We start from the raw sequence: 17,999 nt of genomic DNA on the forward strand, positions 1-17,999 counted from the left end.
TGCATAAAGGACAGTAACAAATATTAGCATAGTTAAATTCATACTGATACAACTGAAGAACATGCAGTAACACTAACAACCTCAGTGCAGTCAGTAATTTCCAGTGTTTTTTTAATCAATATGTGTTTTATAAAACAATCCAAGCAGTGCTGAACATATGGTAGCATCTGTGAAAAGATTTTGTTCCAAGTTTGTCTATTTAAGGCTTGATCAAAAGGAAACATAACACCCTGCTGCAGACATGAATTCATGAACCATCCTCACAACAGTAAAAACTGAAATGAGAAAACTAATTGAATTCACCCACCCACTCTCCTACCTCCAATCGTATAACCAACTTTCCAACACTGAAGTCTTTAATAAAAATTTTTTACCAGGGTCTTAAGGAACTCCAGCAGCTCTCCATGGTCTGTAGAAGAAGGTCTGAGAGAACTAAAATTGCAGTTATTTAGCCATTGAATGCAGTCAGTTGTGCTTTGTAGTACTTCATCAGTACATATTTCATTTACGTCTGATTGCAGGTCCTTAAGACACTTTTCTATGCTAAAAAAAGAAAAAAAAAAGAAAAAAAGAAAATCACAGGATTTTTCTTCATTATTTGGAGGCAAAAGTATTTTATATATTCCATATTTTAAACAGAAAAGCTACTTAAAATTAAGGTAACACTAGTCCTTCCTACCAATGGATGAAGCTACCCTCACAAAATAAGAACTGAATTTGCAGAATTAACAATTAACATGTTAAGTACTGTTGAGCTACAGCTACAGCTAAAAAAACTTTCCTTCAGGCCAGACTGTACCATCCTCAGCAAGAGTATGTATGGCTTCACTTTCAACCAATCTTACTCTTTTTAATAAAGTAGTTAATGAATAAGACATTATCCAACCTAATATCTGGTCCTTGGTGCTTAATTAGCTAAAGTAGAGACTATGAACTGAATCAATTACTGTATTCAAAGGTGAATGTGTCATTCAGCTCCTTTAGCAATCAGCAGTTGTTTTATAAAACATAAGATACATTAATAACTTCTTAAAGACCCATTGACATCACAGAAAATGCACAGAAAAGAATTTTAGAGCTAGTTGTGCTGAGAAAGCAGATCTTTTCTTTCTTGTTTTGTCATTAGAATATCTGAAAGAAAACAGACTTTGTTTTCAAGGAGCTGATCCACTCCTTAAAATTCATCTAGAATCATAACTCTTTTTATGAAACCAGATGTGTCTATTAAGTTATTACAGTGATTTCAGATGCAAAGATCACAAGAACAATTGAACATCCAGAATTATTTTATTTCTATTTGTGTGGACACTTAGGTGAAAATAAAACAAAACAAAAAAAAATCCAAAACAATCTAACAATTTATTTTCCTATAAAAACACCTTTTTGGTATTTAATTTTTATATTTTTTTCAAAAGCAATGCTTAATATTTTATACAGTTTCAGTTAGAAAATAGAATTTAGATCTAGGCCAAACTAGGTTGAATAGCACAGCAATAAATTCCAATTCTAAACTTGACAAAAGATTGGCAAGTATCTTTTTAGCTTGTGAAATCTGTTCTCAGAACTATGAAACTAAATGCCTTCTTCATACACTTTGGCTCCTGGGACACTGTCAAAGGCTCTTATTGTGGTGTGCTGATGTATCTCAAACATACCCAAATAGATTACAGCACTGTGCAATATAAAAGACACTACTGTTGTTAGATCCGTGTCAGTCTACTTCTATTATGAGTGAATTCCTACATGTATCTCTGACATGAATCTGTGAGCAAGCTAATAAACTACAAGCTACGAACCAGCTACAGCCTTCTCAAGACCAGACATTTTGGTAATTGGTCTCAATACTGATAAGGGGATTACATGGATAGATTTCAGTGCCACTCCCCAGCTCCTTACATCCCCCACAAGTATAAATCATGATAACTATGTTCATTTTATTTAATCCTTTTATCCTCTCAAAATAAACATTTAATTAGCACCAAAGCTGTTTTTGATTGAACAAACATCATGTTTATTTACAGCATGAAGAATACTGAAGGTAAACAGGGTCTCAAAACCACTGCTGCATCTTACTAAGAATTTTGTCAACATTAAGTAATACAAGAACATGGTTAATTATAGTTACATGAATTACATGAATTTAATATTTAGGAATATGGTTACCTTTAGGGAAAAAAAAAGTATTATCTCAGTTCAGAAAGCAAGCATTTTAAGTAAAAGACTTCTATTAAATATGATTAAAATTATTCTCACCACCTATCAAAAACTTTATAATTTCGTACCAGGGCAGGTAGAATGAGGCTTTGATTTCCTGATTTAGAAAAGAAATTTGCAAGTTTCAGAAACTGCAAATAAAAATGTAATTTTGCTATGAAAAATGTGCTTGATGTATTTAATTAATTTTACTCTGAAAAGTACAATTTTTAAAAAAGGCATATAAAGTGCTAAATTCCTTTTTTCCCAATAATCTTTTTTCATTAAGCGCAAATGTATTTTTTTAAGTTTAGAGCAGCAAATTAGCTCATTTTTTTAACATATTGTGGCATTAATCCAGATTATGTCAGCTGACATTTTATGCATACTATGGATGTGCAAATTCAACAGTCCTCAATACATTTTTTGTCCACAGATGACTCAACTTTTTTTTTGGAACCTGTGGAACTATTCAGATACAGACAGAAAAAAAACCCAGTCATCAAACTATTAAGGAAGGAGTGGAACGTAAAAGCTCAAAGAAAAAAAAAAACAAACAACAAACCTTTCCCTGGAGCACAGAAACCTGATAGTTACACTTGTATCTTGTTTTAATTTTTTAACTGACTGATTTTTCAAGAAACAAATCTTTCACCCCACACAAGTAGTACCATGAGCCTTTATGGGCACATATTTTCTGTGGCTAGTACTATTGGCATACCACCATGCAAGTGAAAATTATTTGACTGAAATACCTTCTCCTTCTTACAAGTGAGAGTGTTTGCAGTTTTTCAACAAACCAAAGCAAAGTTGTGTTATGTTATCTGTGTCCACACTGGAGTGCTTTTCTGGAGAAACACTGGTAAGTACCCACACTCCAGAGAGACAATCTCAATGTAAGAGCCCTCAGGTGCTCTTATTTATTAAGTTAATGATCATTTTTACAAATAACCTAATCATCTGGAGAGAATGCTTTTTAAGTGGCTTCATCAATGGACAAACAGTTTAAAAAGGACTGTAATGCAACAGAGTAAGCACTATCACACTATCATACAGTTTCACACATTATTTTAAAAAATACGGTATCAGAATAAGTATTACCCTCTCCATATATAATTTTCCATTGCCTAAGATTTCTATGAGTAAGTTGAAGTATGATCTTCTAATTTCTTTCAATTTCTAACAAGCACATTTCAATTTATTTCATGTAGCATAGAGAGCAGCCATAAAATGACAATGACATTGGTTAAATTAAACTGCTAAGCTATAAAGCGAAATTATCTTTTAACCTCATGCTCCTTATTCTTAAGATCCTCACATCCATGGAAACACAGCTTTAGAATAGTTTACATGTCTTCTATTCAGAACAGACTGTTTCAAAATAAATGAGATCATTGTTTTCACTACTGTTGAAGATGTAAAGAATGCTATAAAACTATTATTACTCAATAAACTGTTATTACTCAATAAAAAGCTTGAATTCTAGAGGTATAGGACATTTGTACAAAAAAAAAAAGTCATATCATTTGGAAATTTGAGTATCAGAGGGCCTGCTGTGAGTAGTAAAGAATATGGAGAAAGACTTCTAGCAGCATAATTCACACAGATATTTTCACTGTTAAAACTTTCTCTTGATCTTGAACCCTAAGATGTAAAGCAAAGACACAGCACCTGGTTAAAGGACCTTAGAAACTATTGCATATCTATAATTTAGCTACTTACAAAACATACCCACTCTAACTGCAAAGTAACTGGATCACTGAAACCAGAAGAAATAGAAAGGTGATGACTTTGTTACACTTTAGCAAGATAAAATTACTAAATAGTTTAACCACATAAGAAAAGTCAGTTCGAACCCAACCATTGCCTGCCCTCCTTTAATTTCCACTCTTGTTTGAAAGACTTAAAATATTTCAGTCACAAGATGTAAGCTTTGTCATGGTAAGTTATTTCAGAAGACAGGCAGTAAAACATGAGTTTCTCAACTTCTTTGACCAAAACAGGACAGTGGCAAGTAAGGGTTCAAAATCCAACATCTCATATACACTCATATGAAATGAAATGGGATACTTTGCAGGGCAGTCAAAAATCTGATTACAGTTTCTGTACATGTAGATGACAGCTAATTAACCATCTAAGGTACTGACACAGTGGTAATCATTGAATATTTGAGTAAAGAAATCGTGTGTCAATAAAACAGCAAAAAAATTTCTGAGCAACTGTGCTGCCCAGCTAGCAAGTTGATATGGAACAACTATCCCAGACTCAGTGATTATGCACAAAGACAACACAGCCTGCATAGGAAAAAAAAAACCCCAAAAATTTCTTTCTCGGTTTTATTTACTTATTTTTAGCAATTGGTTCAGTAAAGTGATTGGACAACTACTATTCTGACAAATATTTTAATAACGTTGCTCTAATATCTTTACAGGAATCAAATTCTCAGGTGAACACTAAAGTAATACATCTGTACAATGAGCCAATTACATTCACCTAAAAGAGTCAAGTCCTTTTGAATGCTGTGACAAATATTAGGTCTGAGTAGAACTAATAAATTCCTAATTTTTTTTCCCTCTACATTTAGACCTCATTTTGAAATTCTCCCAAATACTCAACCAGTCTTGGGATTTTGGTTGGAGGTGCCAAGATTTGATAAATCTCTTCACTAACAGGAATGTGAGGCATAGCTGCTTCCTGAAAATTTCAGAGCAGAGTAAGCCAAGACTTTCTTCAAAATAGAACAGAAAGAAAACTCCTGCAGTACATTTAATTTTGAAAACACATAAACCCTTGCACACATCAGTCCTGATACAGGAAAATGACATAACTTGACTTAACATCCTGTTTGAAACTCCTCCATCCCTTTGTTGCAAAGTTTTGATATTGGTAAGCATTTCTTGCCAAATCAGCAGAGTTATGATGAAAGGCTGGACTATGTCATACTAACATCCTTACTGAGACACTTTCCGGATCTACGATTCACAAGGTAAAGATCTTGTTCATTCTCAAATATTACCATAATTTATATCAAACAGTGATGCAAAAAGATGCAATTGACTTACTAGCACTGATCTCACTGCAGCTCTTCAAAACAGACCTTCTTCAAAATCCTTACAACTAAACTGATGTTAATTAGGTCAGGTTGGAGTCTGTTGTAGTTTGACACTGGTTAACACGCCAGACACTCATGACAACCAAAACAAAAGGATCATGAGTTGAGGTAAGGATAGGGAGAAAACACTCTTTAGGGGAAAACAGGCTCAAATTTAAAGGTATAAAGTAAACTTATTATTAACAGAGTCAGAAAAGGATAATGAGGAGTAAAATAAGCCTTTAAAACTCCTTTTTACCCCCTGGTCCCTCTCTCCTTCCCACTGACAGTGCAGGCAGACAGTGTCTGGAGGAGTTTGGTCAGTTTGTCACTCAAAATTTTTCCTCAGTTCACTTAGGGAAAGGAGTCTCTCTTTTGCTATGACATAAGGTCCTTCCCACAGGAGACAGCTCTCCATGAATTTCTCCAGTGTGGTTCCAATCTCGCGAATAGGAGTCCCACCCAACCTGCTGTAATGTGAGTCCTTCACATGGTCAAAACAGTCTTCCTGAAACTGCCATGGTATTAGTCACTAGTTCATGAAGTGTAGTCCTTTAAGGATAAGCTGCTCTAGTTTGGAAGCAAGAGCCCTCTCTCTCTGTTTGGTTATCCCATTGGATTACAGCTCTTTTTAGCATACACCCGCTCTGACATGAGCACTTTTCTCATGGGCTGTGAGTGGATCTCTGCATCCCCCCACAGACTTCATGGATTACAGGGAGATAGTTTGTTTTATTATAGTCCTCCCCATGGCTTGCAAAGAAATCTCTACTCCAATGCTTGGAGCATCTCCTCTCACAGAAGTTACTTCTGTGGCTCCCCGTTTCAAGCTCTGTACTGTTATTTCCTGCTTAGAAGTATTAAATATAAGCTGCAAGTTTAGTTCTGTGCATTGCTCACAAATAAAATGTTAGTAATTCTTAAACCACCAATTAGGAAAAAGAACCCAAATGCTCAGTTTTGATAAGCAGTAAAAATCAAAGTAAATGTGAAAGGAAAGAATGAAGACAAAAGGCCAACCTGATGAATACAACTTAATGCTTGAGAATAACATTGAGACTACCCCTGCACCCAAAACTGGACAACAGTGACAATAGTTTTGAGAGTTCTTATTCACCTGCTCCTATAAACTGGTATAAAAATAAACTTAATATTCAAGTGTAATAAGAGTTCTGTTATATAATAGTGAATGAGTGAACCACTTATTACATTAAAATCTACATATAAAACAATTGCACACAGATGGCCTTTTTTTGTTGTTGTTATAGCACCAAATAGAACTGGTACGGTACAAAAATACTGAACATAATTCAACAGCTGAAAACCATATCTGATTTGTCATGTCACACAATTTTATAAAACCTATTCAGTTAGAAGGCAATAAATGAGCAGTCGAATGATTTATACACTCTTGCCTCATAATTTTTTACACAATGTTTTATTTTAAAATATATATATATGATGTATACTATTATGTTCATTCTCTGTGGTCTAATAAAAGCATAAATCTATCTGATGAAAAATGGATTGTATTTCAATTGTATCACTGTATCATACAGAGCTGCTCTTATCATACCACTTACAAAGATCAATGGTAACTTGAAAATTATTTCATTCTATGCTACCTCTAATATATTACCAATAAAAGGACTCTTTTTAATTTAAAAGTCACATCAGCTGCTGTCCATCTTATTTTAAACTCTCTCAATTTCTGAAACTGACATACGGCAAGAGCAAAACAGCACCTGGTAACTACAGAACTAATTCCTGTTTTTCCTTGTGAAAATAAGGTTAAAGTTAGCTTAAGTGTTAATTCAGCAGAAATACAAAACTTTTCCTGACTTGTATTGCAGTTCACCACATCCTAATCCAGTTTCCTGCTCACATTTAATAAAATATCATTTGCATCTTACAAAACTTATAGTGAAAGGTCCTTCTAATTTTTAAGACTAGATACGTAAAACAGGGACAATCCACCTCCTTCAAGACATACAAACACTTCCACTGTGAAGATGTTAATGTAAAATGTAACATATAATTTTAAGTGGCTATAAAGTATCACTTAAAAGAATGAATAGCTGGCTTCCCTTTCCATAGTAAGATGACTTCTCAACAAGCAGAATACATTTTTCACACATTAAAACAAAAATAGTAGTGAAACATTTATTCTAAAGGTTCATTTTGAGAATAATCTTCCTAACTCTCAGGATATCTCTGCACAATGACAACAAAATCACTTTTATTTGGTAGCTGAAGAGGTGACAACAGTAACACTAAAAATGCTGATGCTTTTTTTTGCAGATATACAAGACCATAGACACTTCAAAATTAATTACCTGTGTAATTAACTATGTTATGACATCAACTAATCTCTAAGTAAGTATCTTAGTAAGTATCTAAGTAAGTATTTCATTCATGTCAACAGCTGGAAAACTCTAACATGAAATTGTATTACACAGTGGTTCATAGCAGCATATTTACCAGATCTTCACTAACATTGCTATCGTGGGATTATTAACATTGCAAGTACTTTTGTAAATATGAAGGTTTTAAATGAAAATGTGAGGGAAGAGTAACAGAAATTACCCCCTCTCCCACAAAAAAACCTCTTAGCCCAGTATAACCAGTATGACAATAATTGAGAAATTATCCGTGTCAGTTTTCAGTGACATATGGCAGTCATTTATTTTCATCCTTCCAGAAGCGCTTTTGGAGCAAAGACCTCTGACAAACATGGGCTACATTAAAATTATACAATCTTAAAAGAGATGTCATGAAGGACATTCTTTGAAATCATACAACTCTCAATGAGACGCATTGTTACCAAAGGGAAGCATTTTCAAAATTTAATATAAAATCCTGCCATTTGTTATATTTTTGCATTTGCCTTTATTTGCCTTTGCACTACAAAGGTACTAAAGAGTCAAGCTATAAATAAGTCACAGAACCCTGAGCTGATTATTTTGTATTCATGCAAAAAATCTGCATCAACAATGAACTTTTTTAGTACTCCACTGTTTTTATAACACTGATTTTTTGAAATCAGTATGTTATAAGGAAGTGGAGAAAGACCTACATTATCAATTGTAGTAAGAAATTGTGTAATTGCAGCACAAGAGTTTTAACTGAAATAGTAAAACAATGGATCATAAAAGAAAAAAATATACATGTATTAACTTAATTAATTTTTCTGCTTCCATTAGAAATTCTTAAAGAACATACTGAGTTTAGATTTTGTTTTTTGTCAAATTCTGTAGTTCTTTTAGTCAATAACAATTTATCTCATTAGTAGGAAATTTTTTCTCATAGTAGAAAATACAGCTGTCATGGGAATTCACATCTTCTTCCTTCACTATCACATCTACTGCAACAGAACCTAAGATTAAGATGATACAACTGTTAAAAATACCATTGAGAAAAAGACTATAGCACAATAATTATATGGCATTAAAAATTTGTTAAATGCTTGAGTAGTTAAAATAAAATTACTGCTGAAATATTTATCAAAATTTCAACCTACTACTAGAAAAGAAAGGTAAGTTAAGCCATATTTCTTCTCAAATGTAACAACTTTCACTGGTATTTTGGATACAAACAAAATACTCTTTACCTGGAAGAGTTCTTCTTTATTTTTTCATCAAGATCGCTAAGGATTTGTTGAAATTCCAATTCTCCAGGGAGGACATTCAACAAACAGTCTAAATTGGAAGAATCAAAAGAATACTCTCCTCCCCACTCCATTTTTAGAATCTGTAAAACAAATACAGCAAAACAGTTAAATAATAGAAAGATGTGGACTAGAAATACCAAAGCAACATCTTGTTCTTTGGAGATATTTTTATTATAAATATTAGATTATTATGCCTCTGTGTAGACTGCTACAGAGGAAAATCAGGAAAGCAAATGTTGAGATAAGTGTCGTAGTATCTTGGATTTCTTTAGTTTAAAGAAATCAGTTCTTTTACCTTAATGACAGCAGTAGCTTTTTTTTGCTTTAAGATTTAGAAAGAAAATTCTCACTATTATAAATGGTAACTAAAAATAAACACATTACAGGGTAAACTTATTTTCTGTATACTTATAATTTCTGTCCAAGGAGTAACTGTTTTCTGGAAATTTGGTACATCATTGCAAATACATGGAAACATAAAAATCTAGACTAAACCAAGCTTTACCTTGCTTTGTTCTCATTTTACTAAACATAGGTCAAATCCTATTCAAACTCATACACTACCTTTGTGTATTTATATCAGAAGCAAAGCATTATCAGTTTGTTTTTTTCCTGTTTTCTATTTTTTCTGCATCCTCTTTTTGAGAAATAATGAAATTGATTTTAACATCAGTGATGACTTACTCCCAAAATTAAAGAAAAATACTACATAAAAACTGGAACCTTCTTAATAACTGGTATATTTCATGTCTACTATTTAGTATGTCATACTTAATACTATCCATATTGCAGCAACAACATGAGGAACAAACACAATATTCAGATGCACATAGTTTGAGCAACAAAATGTAATAAATATGTTATTTATCCTTCATGTAATATTCTTTTACAAAGCAACTACAGTGCTGGTTATTATTTAGAGGCACTAGTAGAAAAATAGATTGAATTTTTCAATGTGAACTGTCTACAAAACACATGTTTAAAAAGAATATCAGAGATTTAAGATGCAAGGTCAAGATAACTGGTTTTTGTCATAGATGTAGAATTAAAAGTAGCAGAAATGCACACTTTTGGTTTTGCTCTTCAAAGCAATGTTTGAAAAAACATGGAAGTTCTCTAAAGCATAATGTCTAGCACATCTCAATTAACAGCACATCAATATGAAATATTTCATAGATAAAGTGTTTTTGTAAATTCTCAGAAGCTACAGAATACTCCTTTGCAAATAACAATTCAAACACTTGCAACCTTTTGGGATGTAGCTGAAACTCAGTCACTTGCTGGTGATAAAGTAAAGTGACTGCTGGTGATTGGAAGTAAACCAAATACATCTCTTAAAGCATTAAGGAAATGTCAGTCTTTTAATATAAAACTTAACAGATGTTACTGCAATTAAAGACACTAATTAAAAGTAGAAGTTAAATGGAAACCATCGACAGTGCTTTACAAAACTGAGATAAAAGGAACGCTGAAAATACAGCTCTTTCTTCAAGTATGATACTACTTACAGTAGACTTGGTCACACACTCTCCCTCTTCTCTTCTAAAGCATTTAACAGAATGTGATTTTACCTCCATTCAATACCTATAACTCAAATCCTTATTTTATTCATATTTATTCTTGTCAAACAATCAATGATTGTGTAAAATGAACTGTATAGATAAGATATATATACTTACTGAAAAAAGCTAAGAGTTTGGAATGAGTTAAGAGTTTTCATAAAATAGATGCACAATCAAAATTGTGTATTTATATTCAATCCTAACTTTTTCCTTAAAGGACAGCCAAAAGAAGCTTATGTTCCTTGGAATAAAATATCAGTATAGTTTACAGACTAGTGACTGTTTGAAAAATTCATCAAATGAAAAAAATCACCTTGTAAACATGACAGCCTAGTTTTCATGCATGCATTCCTGTAAGACTTCTATGTCATACTTCTTTGGTTCACTTGTCAAAACAAAGCAATTATTCCTTTCAGTCTTGGTTTATGGAAGAAAAGCAACATTGATTATTCAGTTTTTAAATACTGTTTTAGATGGCTAACACTAATTTCTTCTCCTGAAAATCTAAACCCAAAAATGTTTCAAAAGGAAAAAATAAGAACATCAAGATATAAATTAGCACAATTGAGAAGAAATTTTATTTAGCAGAACCAGAGCCAGGGCCTTCCATGCACCAAAAGACACTAACTGATGACCTGGACTCTCAGTGGAATACCAGTCTGCTGCCCTCCTTGCCTCTTTGGAGGCAGCAGAATGGGCATCAGCTAGCAAGGGCTCTTCCCTGCAATTTGGGTTTTTCCCCTCCTTTGCTCTTGCTCCAAAGAGCAGACAGTCTTTGATGCTCCCAAATAACCAGTAAGACACAGCCCTCCTCTGATGGCAAAACCCCCAAGGTATGTTTTTCAAGAAAGAAATCCATTCCTTAAAATTTTTATTTGGAAAAAAAAAAATTTTGGGAGAACAACTCTGTTTTGAAACTCCAAATTCTGTCAAAGTATTCTAGACACTAATAACCTATTTTTTTTTCTGTAAAGAAGATTAATTTAACCCTTGCTATTAAGCTTCATAAAAAGGATCATTCCATCATAATTCAACGTACTATTACAATGAGCAATTGTATATTTTAAGACAAATGGTCTTAGAGAACCTGCTTCAGGTTCAACTCTCTAAGTCCTTATCTTAACAGATCTAGTTCTTTTCAAAAGATATTAGAGGACTATTCCTCAACATTAAAACAACATAGCTGTCCATCTTTTTGGTAGCTACTCAAGAAACTTAACCTATGTACAGTTTAGCTTAAAAAGAAATATTCTTCTTACTTTAACCCACGGTATCAACAAAATTTAACTTCACTGTAATAACTTCCCACTTCTCACAAGTCTAAATTGTGAAACTATTTTTACCAAAAATCATTAGGCCTATTAAAAAAAAACAAACAACTACACAACACTCAAGTTAATACAACAGATACTATTGCTTTTAAAATTCATAGTGTTTATCATTGAAGAGCACTTTTTGTGTGGTTTCTTCTTTTTCAATTTCAATCAAATGGAAGAAATTTTCTATAAAAATTATATTTAGTTACCACTGGGTATTACTTCATTATGATAAAACAATTAAATTAAACATAATTGTAAAAGCCTTCCAGTACATACATGTGAAATTCCATAGGATTTCTAAGACTAATTTGTAATATTTGTATTTACTCTAATAAGCCTTTATTCTTGGACATAGTTTGTAAAAGCAGCATTTACCTAAATCTTGAACAGAATTTTATATGAGCACATCTGTTGAATATGCACATCTCAATGTACCCATCATTTGGAAACAGGGATACGTCAAACTGCAGCACTGAAAGCAGAGAATTAGTCAGATCATTAAAGCTTTTTTCTGTTACTGCTTCTTATCTTCCAGGTGATATCTCTTTATTGTCCTAACATCCTTCCAAAACTAAAAGGGGATGAGAGAATTGACTAGATTTTTCATCACTCAGCTTATACTTTCAATGAGACCTTAACAATGATTTCCTTTATCTAGCTTTAGTTGCATAACTGTTTCCAGCCACTTTACAGCACAGAAAATGTCATCTGCAATTACACAGCAGGCAGCAACAGCCATGGCAGTGGCCTGAGATACTACTCTTCAATGTGAAACTCCTACTGTTCTGTACAGTTAAATAGTCTGAATATTAAAAATTATTTTGAAAATCACATAGAGCGTACACAAGCAATACATTTAAAAAGTGTAATTTCTTGAGCTCTACTCTGACATGGTAAAAGCTTTTTACACAATTTTCTGTGATAAAAAGCCTTAAAAACTGTTTACTGTTTATTATAGACTTGTAAAAGAAAAGGAAAATTAAAAATTCTCTCTGTAAAAGAACATGACCCATTTTTGTTTCTGCTCATATGTACTGAAGATCCCTATTAAAATTTTCCAAATTACCTTTCAGTTATTTTGCACATTTTGCTGAAGCATACACAACATTTACAAAAAGAAAACCATATTGTTCCAGTAAAAAAAAGAGACATTCAATCCACCGATGAAACAGAACCACCAGTCTTCATGACGGTTTTATTTACTAAATAATTTGAATGCCACAAATAACTTTGAAATAAATTTTATTAAAATCATCTTGCAATGTTCCCCCCCGCAGACCTACCACATTTACTGTTGTCATAAGCTTATACTTAAATATAAATTTTATATTCGTAAATTATTATCCACCAGACACTTAAAACATTTTCCTTTATATATTTTTTGAAGAGAGATTATAAGTATCTATAATTAAATATTCATTTGTAACACTTCTGAATACAGTTTTCTTCCAAATTCTGCCATAAGACTCACCAAATAAAAGAATAGGAATAAAATACAACTAAAGAAATAGTCCTCACTGTAGATGAAACAGAAACCAATACCTTATACCTAAAGCTGCAATATCAGAATGTAGAGCTGTGATCTAAGGCAGCTATATCAGCCCTTTAACCATAATATTGTCAAAAAGGGCTGTGAAAATGTGCATTTCTGACAAAGAGCACAGGTTACTATTTTAAATATCTGTAGTTTTTTCAAACTATGTAGCTTAGGATTGTATTGTAGGCATTTGTACATGCCAGGATTTATAACTAAAATCTGTGAGTTCTCCCTATTGTTGCCCCTCAGTTCTTCAAGCCACAGAAAGTTAAATGCTGAGAATAGAAAGGAATCATCACTGCTTTTTAAGATTTGCTGCTACTTGGGACTAGTAAAAAATGTTCAAACACAAGGAAAGGATTCTCATTTACATAAACTTTATCAAATGCTATTGGTCAAAGGCAGCAAGTTCAAAGAGGAACATGCCATCTGGAGTTATAAGGAAACTCCTGAGTAGTTGGGTCAGAAGAAAGGAATAAAGGATAATGTGATTTCATAACCTTCAGTAAAGAAGAAATGGCCATTTTCTGAGCAGCTCTTGAGAGAAACAGTGCTATACCATCTTCAGCTCTGAGCTGGTTATCCTGCACCTGGAATTCCACAGTGCATAATAGTCTAGGTGGTTACTAAAACATAAATGTGACAATTCATAAGTGTGTCTGTATACAAGTGCAACTATTTTGTTTTCCTTTTCTGGTTTTCAAAATTCAAGATAGTTCTCCTCTTCTCAGTCCCGCCTGTTTTTTTTTTTTTTTTTTTTTTTTTTAAATGTGCCTGCACTCCTATTATATTTAGTAACTTTGGTTCAGTTTTTTTTTATTTTTTAATCTGGTGCAATGCTGTCTTCTTCATATATTATAAAAGGCCTTACAAAAAATAATTTACTAATTAACTTTTCTGCCAATGCAGGACAACATTACTCTGGCAACGAAGACTACATTGATCAGTCTTATTGTCAAACTATTATACTTTATGAAAGATGGATGTTTCAAAATAATTTTCAATTAAAACAATAATTACCAATCAGTAGGCCAAAGTAATCATTAATGCATAGTAAAGAGATTCTTAGAAGCCTAATTAGAAATACTTACTCAGTATTTTCTTACAATCTTCTTAGCCAAGAAAGTGTACAATAAATAGAATGATTTTGAAACAGGCTACAGTATCTAATTTACTTTTGACTGCTCCAGATGAGGGTTATAAGTACTGAGTAAATTTTGCATAGAGGTATGAGAAAATGTCTAAGACCAATAATTATTTTGCCCAGAAAGACTGAATGGCATTGTCTTTTTTCCTGAAGAACAAGAACATAAGATATATATGAGACTACTGATGCATCCTTTGCAGAACTGTCTTTCTAGCTGTGGCAATAATAAGGACTATTTAGGTATAATATTCAAGTTTTCTCATTTTGTGGCACTTAGAAACTAAGAAAGAAGAGGCAATACCTAATAAAATCTCCCCCCCTCCCACCCAAATCCCTCACAGAACTATGCTCTGAAAAGCATCTGCTACAGCATCTTGCTCATCATTAGTGTCTAAAACTGCACAGATTTATAACAACTGTTCTGAAAGAACTTATCTTTTAGCACACTGGTAAAGAACCAAAAGTATACTATTTTCAACTAAAAACCTTACAAATACCTACTAGCTGCTTCTGAAAGACTTTTCTTGTTGATTGGAAAAATCCTCCATTTTAACACAATACACTTTAAGGAAAATGGTATTTAAAAGACACAGATTTTGAGACCTTTAAGGTTTTGTCATTCGGTAGATCAGGCACAGAGTTGCTGGAATTTTAACAGGAAATAGTCTTCCAATGAAACTATTTATTTTAAAAGAATTACAAAAAAAGTCTCTGACCACAGCTTTTAAAAGGGAGGTTGCATTTCAGTCCCTTCTTTCCCACATACTCTATTTTCTTCCATTACTACTCAATTTAAAGCTGAGAGCATGAAAGATGTCCATTTTACAAAAGTGAAATACAGAAGCTCTTCACAGAGATGTTTCTTAAATTGGCCCAAGTTTATAGTCACATTCTTAAAAGTTTGTTTAATAGTATAAATGTAATGGATTATGTTTTTTCCCAAATACTATTATTACTGCTATTAATATTACTACACAGGGTCATGTGAAACATTTTGCTAGCCATGAAATTCCCTTTTTTTTCCTATTTCATCTTTTTTTAATGAAATGCTTACTTGTTTTGCTGCCATTACTCAGCTTGTAAAGCTTGATGTGATACTGCCTAATGCACAGTGTGTCACTCAGATTCTACAGCACAACACAGACTCATATTCATATTCATATTCTGCTATGTTATTCACTTTCAAAAGCACTGTTTGCCTCTCCTTAAGAAAGATACTTCATTATGTAAAATAATTACAATCTAACTATTTTTAGCACATTGTTGTGATTTAGTAATCACTACTAAAAACACTCCAAACTGTGCACTGATTTGCTCACTCTCCCTTTCTCCTCCCCCACTCCCTGAGGCAGGAGAGAGAGAAGAATTATAAAAGGTAAAGCTCACAGGTTGAGAAAAGGACAATTGACCAGAAACAGCAATGAGATCAGAAATGTAACAGGAGCAATGTTACACTAAATACAAGAAAGTTGTACAAGAAAGGTGATTGATTTATACAGGGAAAAGCCCACCACAGAAACCTGTCCTGAACAAAGGGCCACCACATTCCCCAGAAGAAATGCCCTCCCCTTGCCCTTGAGGATGATGTGAGGTGTAGAGAATAATCTCCAGGCACTGGCCATGACCCATCCTGGCTGCTGCTAAAAATAACCCTGTCCAGGAAAGAACCAGGACACCCCTTACTATGCACCATATAGTTTATGTCCAAAATCCTAAACCTTCCAACAATACACATACAGTACACATACACAAGCACAGGTATAATTTCCATCATCAATTGCCATCCCTCCAAGACGTCTGTCAAGTCCACTGAGTGCATGACTGTGAGTTCTGTCTGCTCTGGATCTCTTCCAGGGCAGGAGGGCTGGTGTGCTGTTGGGTGGTTGCAAGCTGCATCACGAGCTCATGACTGGTGTATCTGGAGCAGTCCATACTCACCATCCATAGCAGCTGTGGCACACAGTGGCAGGGTCATTCAACTACTAATATTACACAATGAAACATTACAGAGTGCTCTCACCTAAAAATCAAATCCCCTTCATGTACACATTGTGTTTCCCCATTCAACTGCATTATGCAACAAGTGCACCCAGGTCCTTGAGCAAAATGGTCCCACAGATGGGTTTGCCTTTGCTTAAAGGAGGACTGATCCAAACTGCCTTCCCTAAAACATTCCCTAATATGTACCACAGGAACTTTATCCCTCTCTTTGGTATGAGATTTGATTGCATAGGGCCAGGTCGATTCAGGGAGCCTCCCTCTAGTGCTAACTAATGAAATTTGCTTAGTGCAGAGCTGAATGTATGAAGGTCCAACCACCCATTGCTTTCTATGTGGTTTTTAACAGTACATTGTATCACTCAACTTCCCCAGAGGCTGGTGCATGACAGGGAATATGATATGCACTCAACACTGTGCTTTCTGGCCATAAGGCCTATGAGGCTATTTTTGAAATCAGTCCCGTTGTACAAGTCAATTCTTTCTGGGGTGCCATGCTGTCACAGGATTTGCTTTTTGAGATGGTGTTCCAGGCAGTGGTGTGAGGCACAGGGTACATCTCCAGCCATCCAGTGGCTCTTTACACCACGCTCAGCACTCAAGGCCTGCCTTGGCAGGTTTGTGAGAGGGTGATGTAATTAACCTGCCAAATCAGCCCATATTTGTATTTTGACCATCATCCACCACACACCTGTACCCACCTGCTTGCTTAAATGCAGTGCACATTTCACCTATGAATAATCTAATAGTGGAAAATAGTGTCCATCATTAAGTGTGTCCCTCTGTCACAAGCCCATCTTTATGTTGCATCTCTTCTCTGATAATCTGATGTGTTCCACTGACTGGAAACAATTCACCCTTATGCTGACAGTCCATATTCACCCAAGACACTTCAATCTCAACAGCTCAATCCACCTGTCCATTGTTGTGATGTTTACCAGCAGTCCAACTCCTGGGTGCATGTGCATCTGTATGATGTACTTCTACAGCCAACTCCTCTACCTGGACAGTGAGATCTTGCCACAGTTAATCAGCCCAGATGGGTTTACTTCTGTGCTGCCAATTGGTCATTTTGCATTGGTTTAGCCATCCCCACAGGGTATTTGCCGCCATCCACAGGTCAGTCTAGAGGTAGATCATTGGCTCTTTCCTTCATTCTGCAATATCTACACTCTATTCCAGTGCAGTCTGGATAAGTCCAAGGCAAACAGTCAAGGCTGTGTTTCCAGCCCCAGGGCAGTTGACTGCAGGTGTACCAGATACCCTCCAGGTAAAACCAAATTGTTGCGGGCACTCTGCTGCTAAAGGAATGGAGAAAAACACGTTATGCAATATTAATGATGGCAGCACTATGCTGCCGTGGACTCCAGCTCATACTGAAGTTCCAGCACACACAGCACAGCAGTACTCAGTGCTGGTGTGACCTCCTTCACAGACCACAACAATTATGTCAGTCTCCACTCCCCACTGGACTTATACACT

General features: G+C 34.4%; 1 protein-coding gene across 1 annotated transcript in view; it reads right to left on the bottom strand.

The window, feature by feature from the left end:
- Positions 1–17,999, bottom strand: part of KIAA0825 (KIAA0825 ortholog) — a 265,101-nt gene that overhangs the window by 220,936 nt on the left and 26,166 nt on the right. Inside the window, exons 2-3 of the mRNA XM_056513524.1 lie at positions 8,895–9,034; positions 375–543 (exon numbers count right to left, since the gene is read on the bottom strand). Coding sequence (XP_056369499.1) covers positions 375–543; positions 8,895–9,025 — 300 coding nt within the window. The 5' untranslated portion in view covers positions 9,026–9,034. The remainder of the gene's footprint in view (positions 1–374; positions 544–8,894; positions 9,035–17,999) is intronic.

Source organism: Oenanthe melanoleuca, chromosome Z (genome assembly GCF_029582105.1).
Source record: "Oenanthe melanoleuca isolate GR-GAL-2019-014 chromosome Z, OMel1.0, whole genome shotgun sequence".
NCBI classification, from domain to species: Eukaryota; Metazoa; Chordata; class Aves; order Passeriformes; family Muscicapidae; genus Oenanthe; species Oenanthe melanoleuca.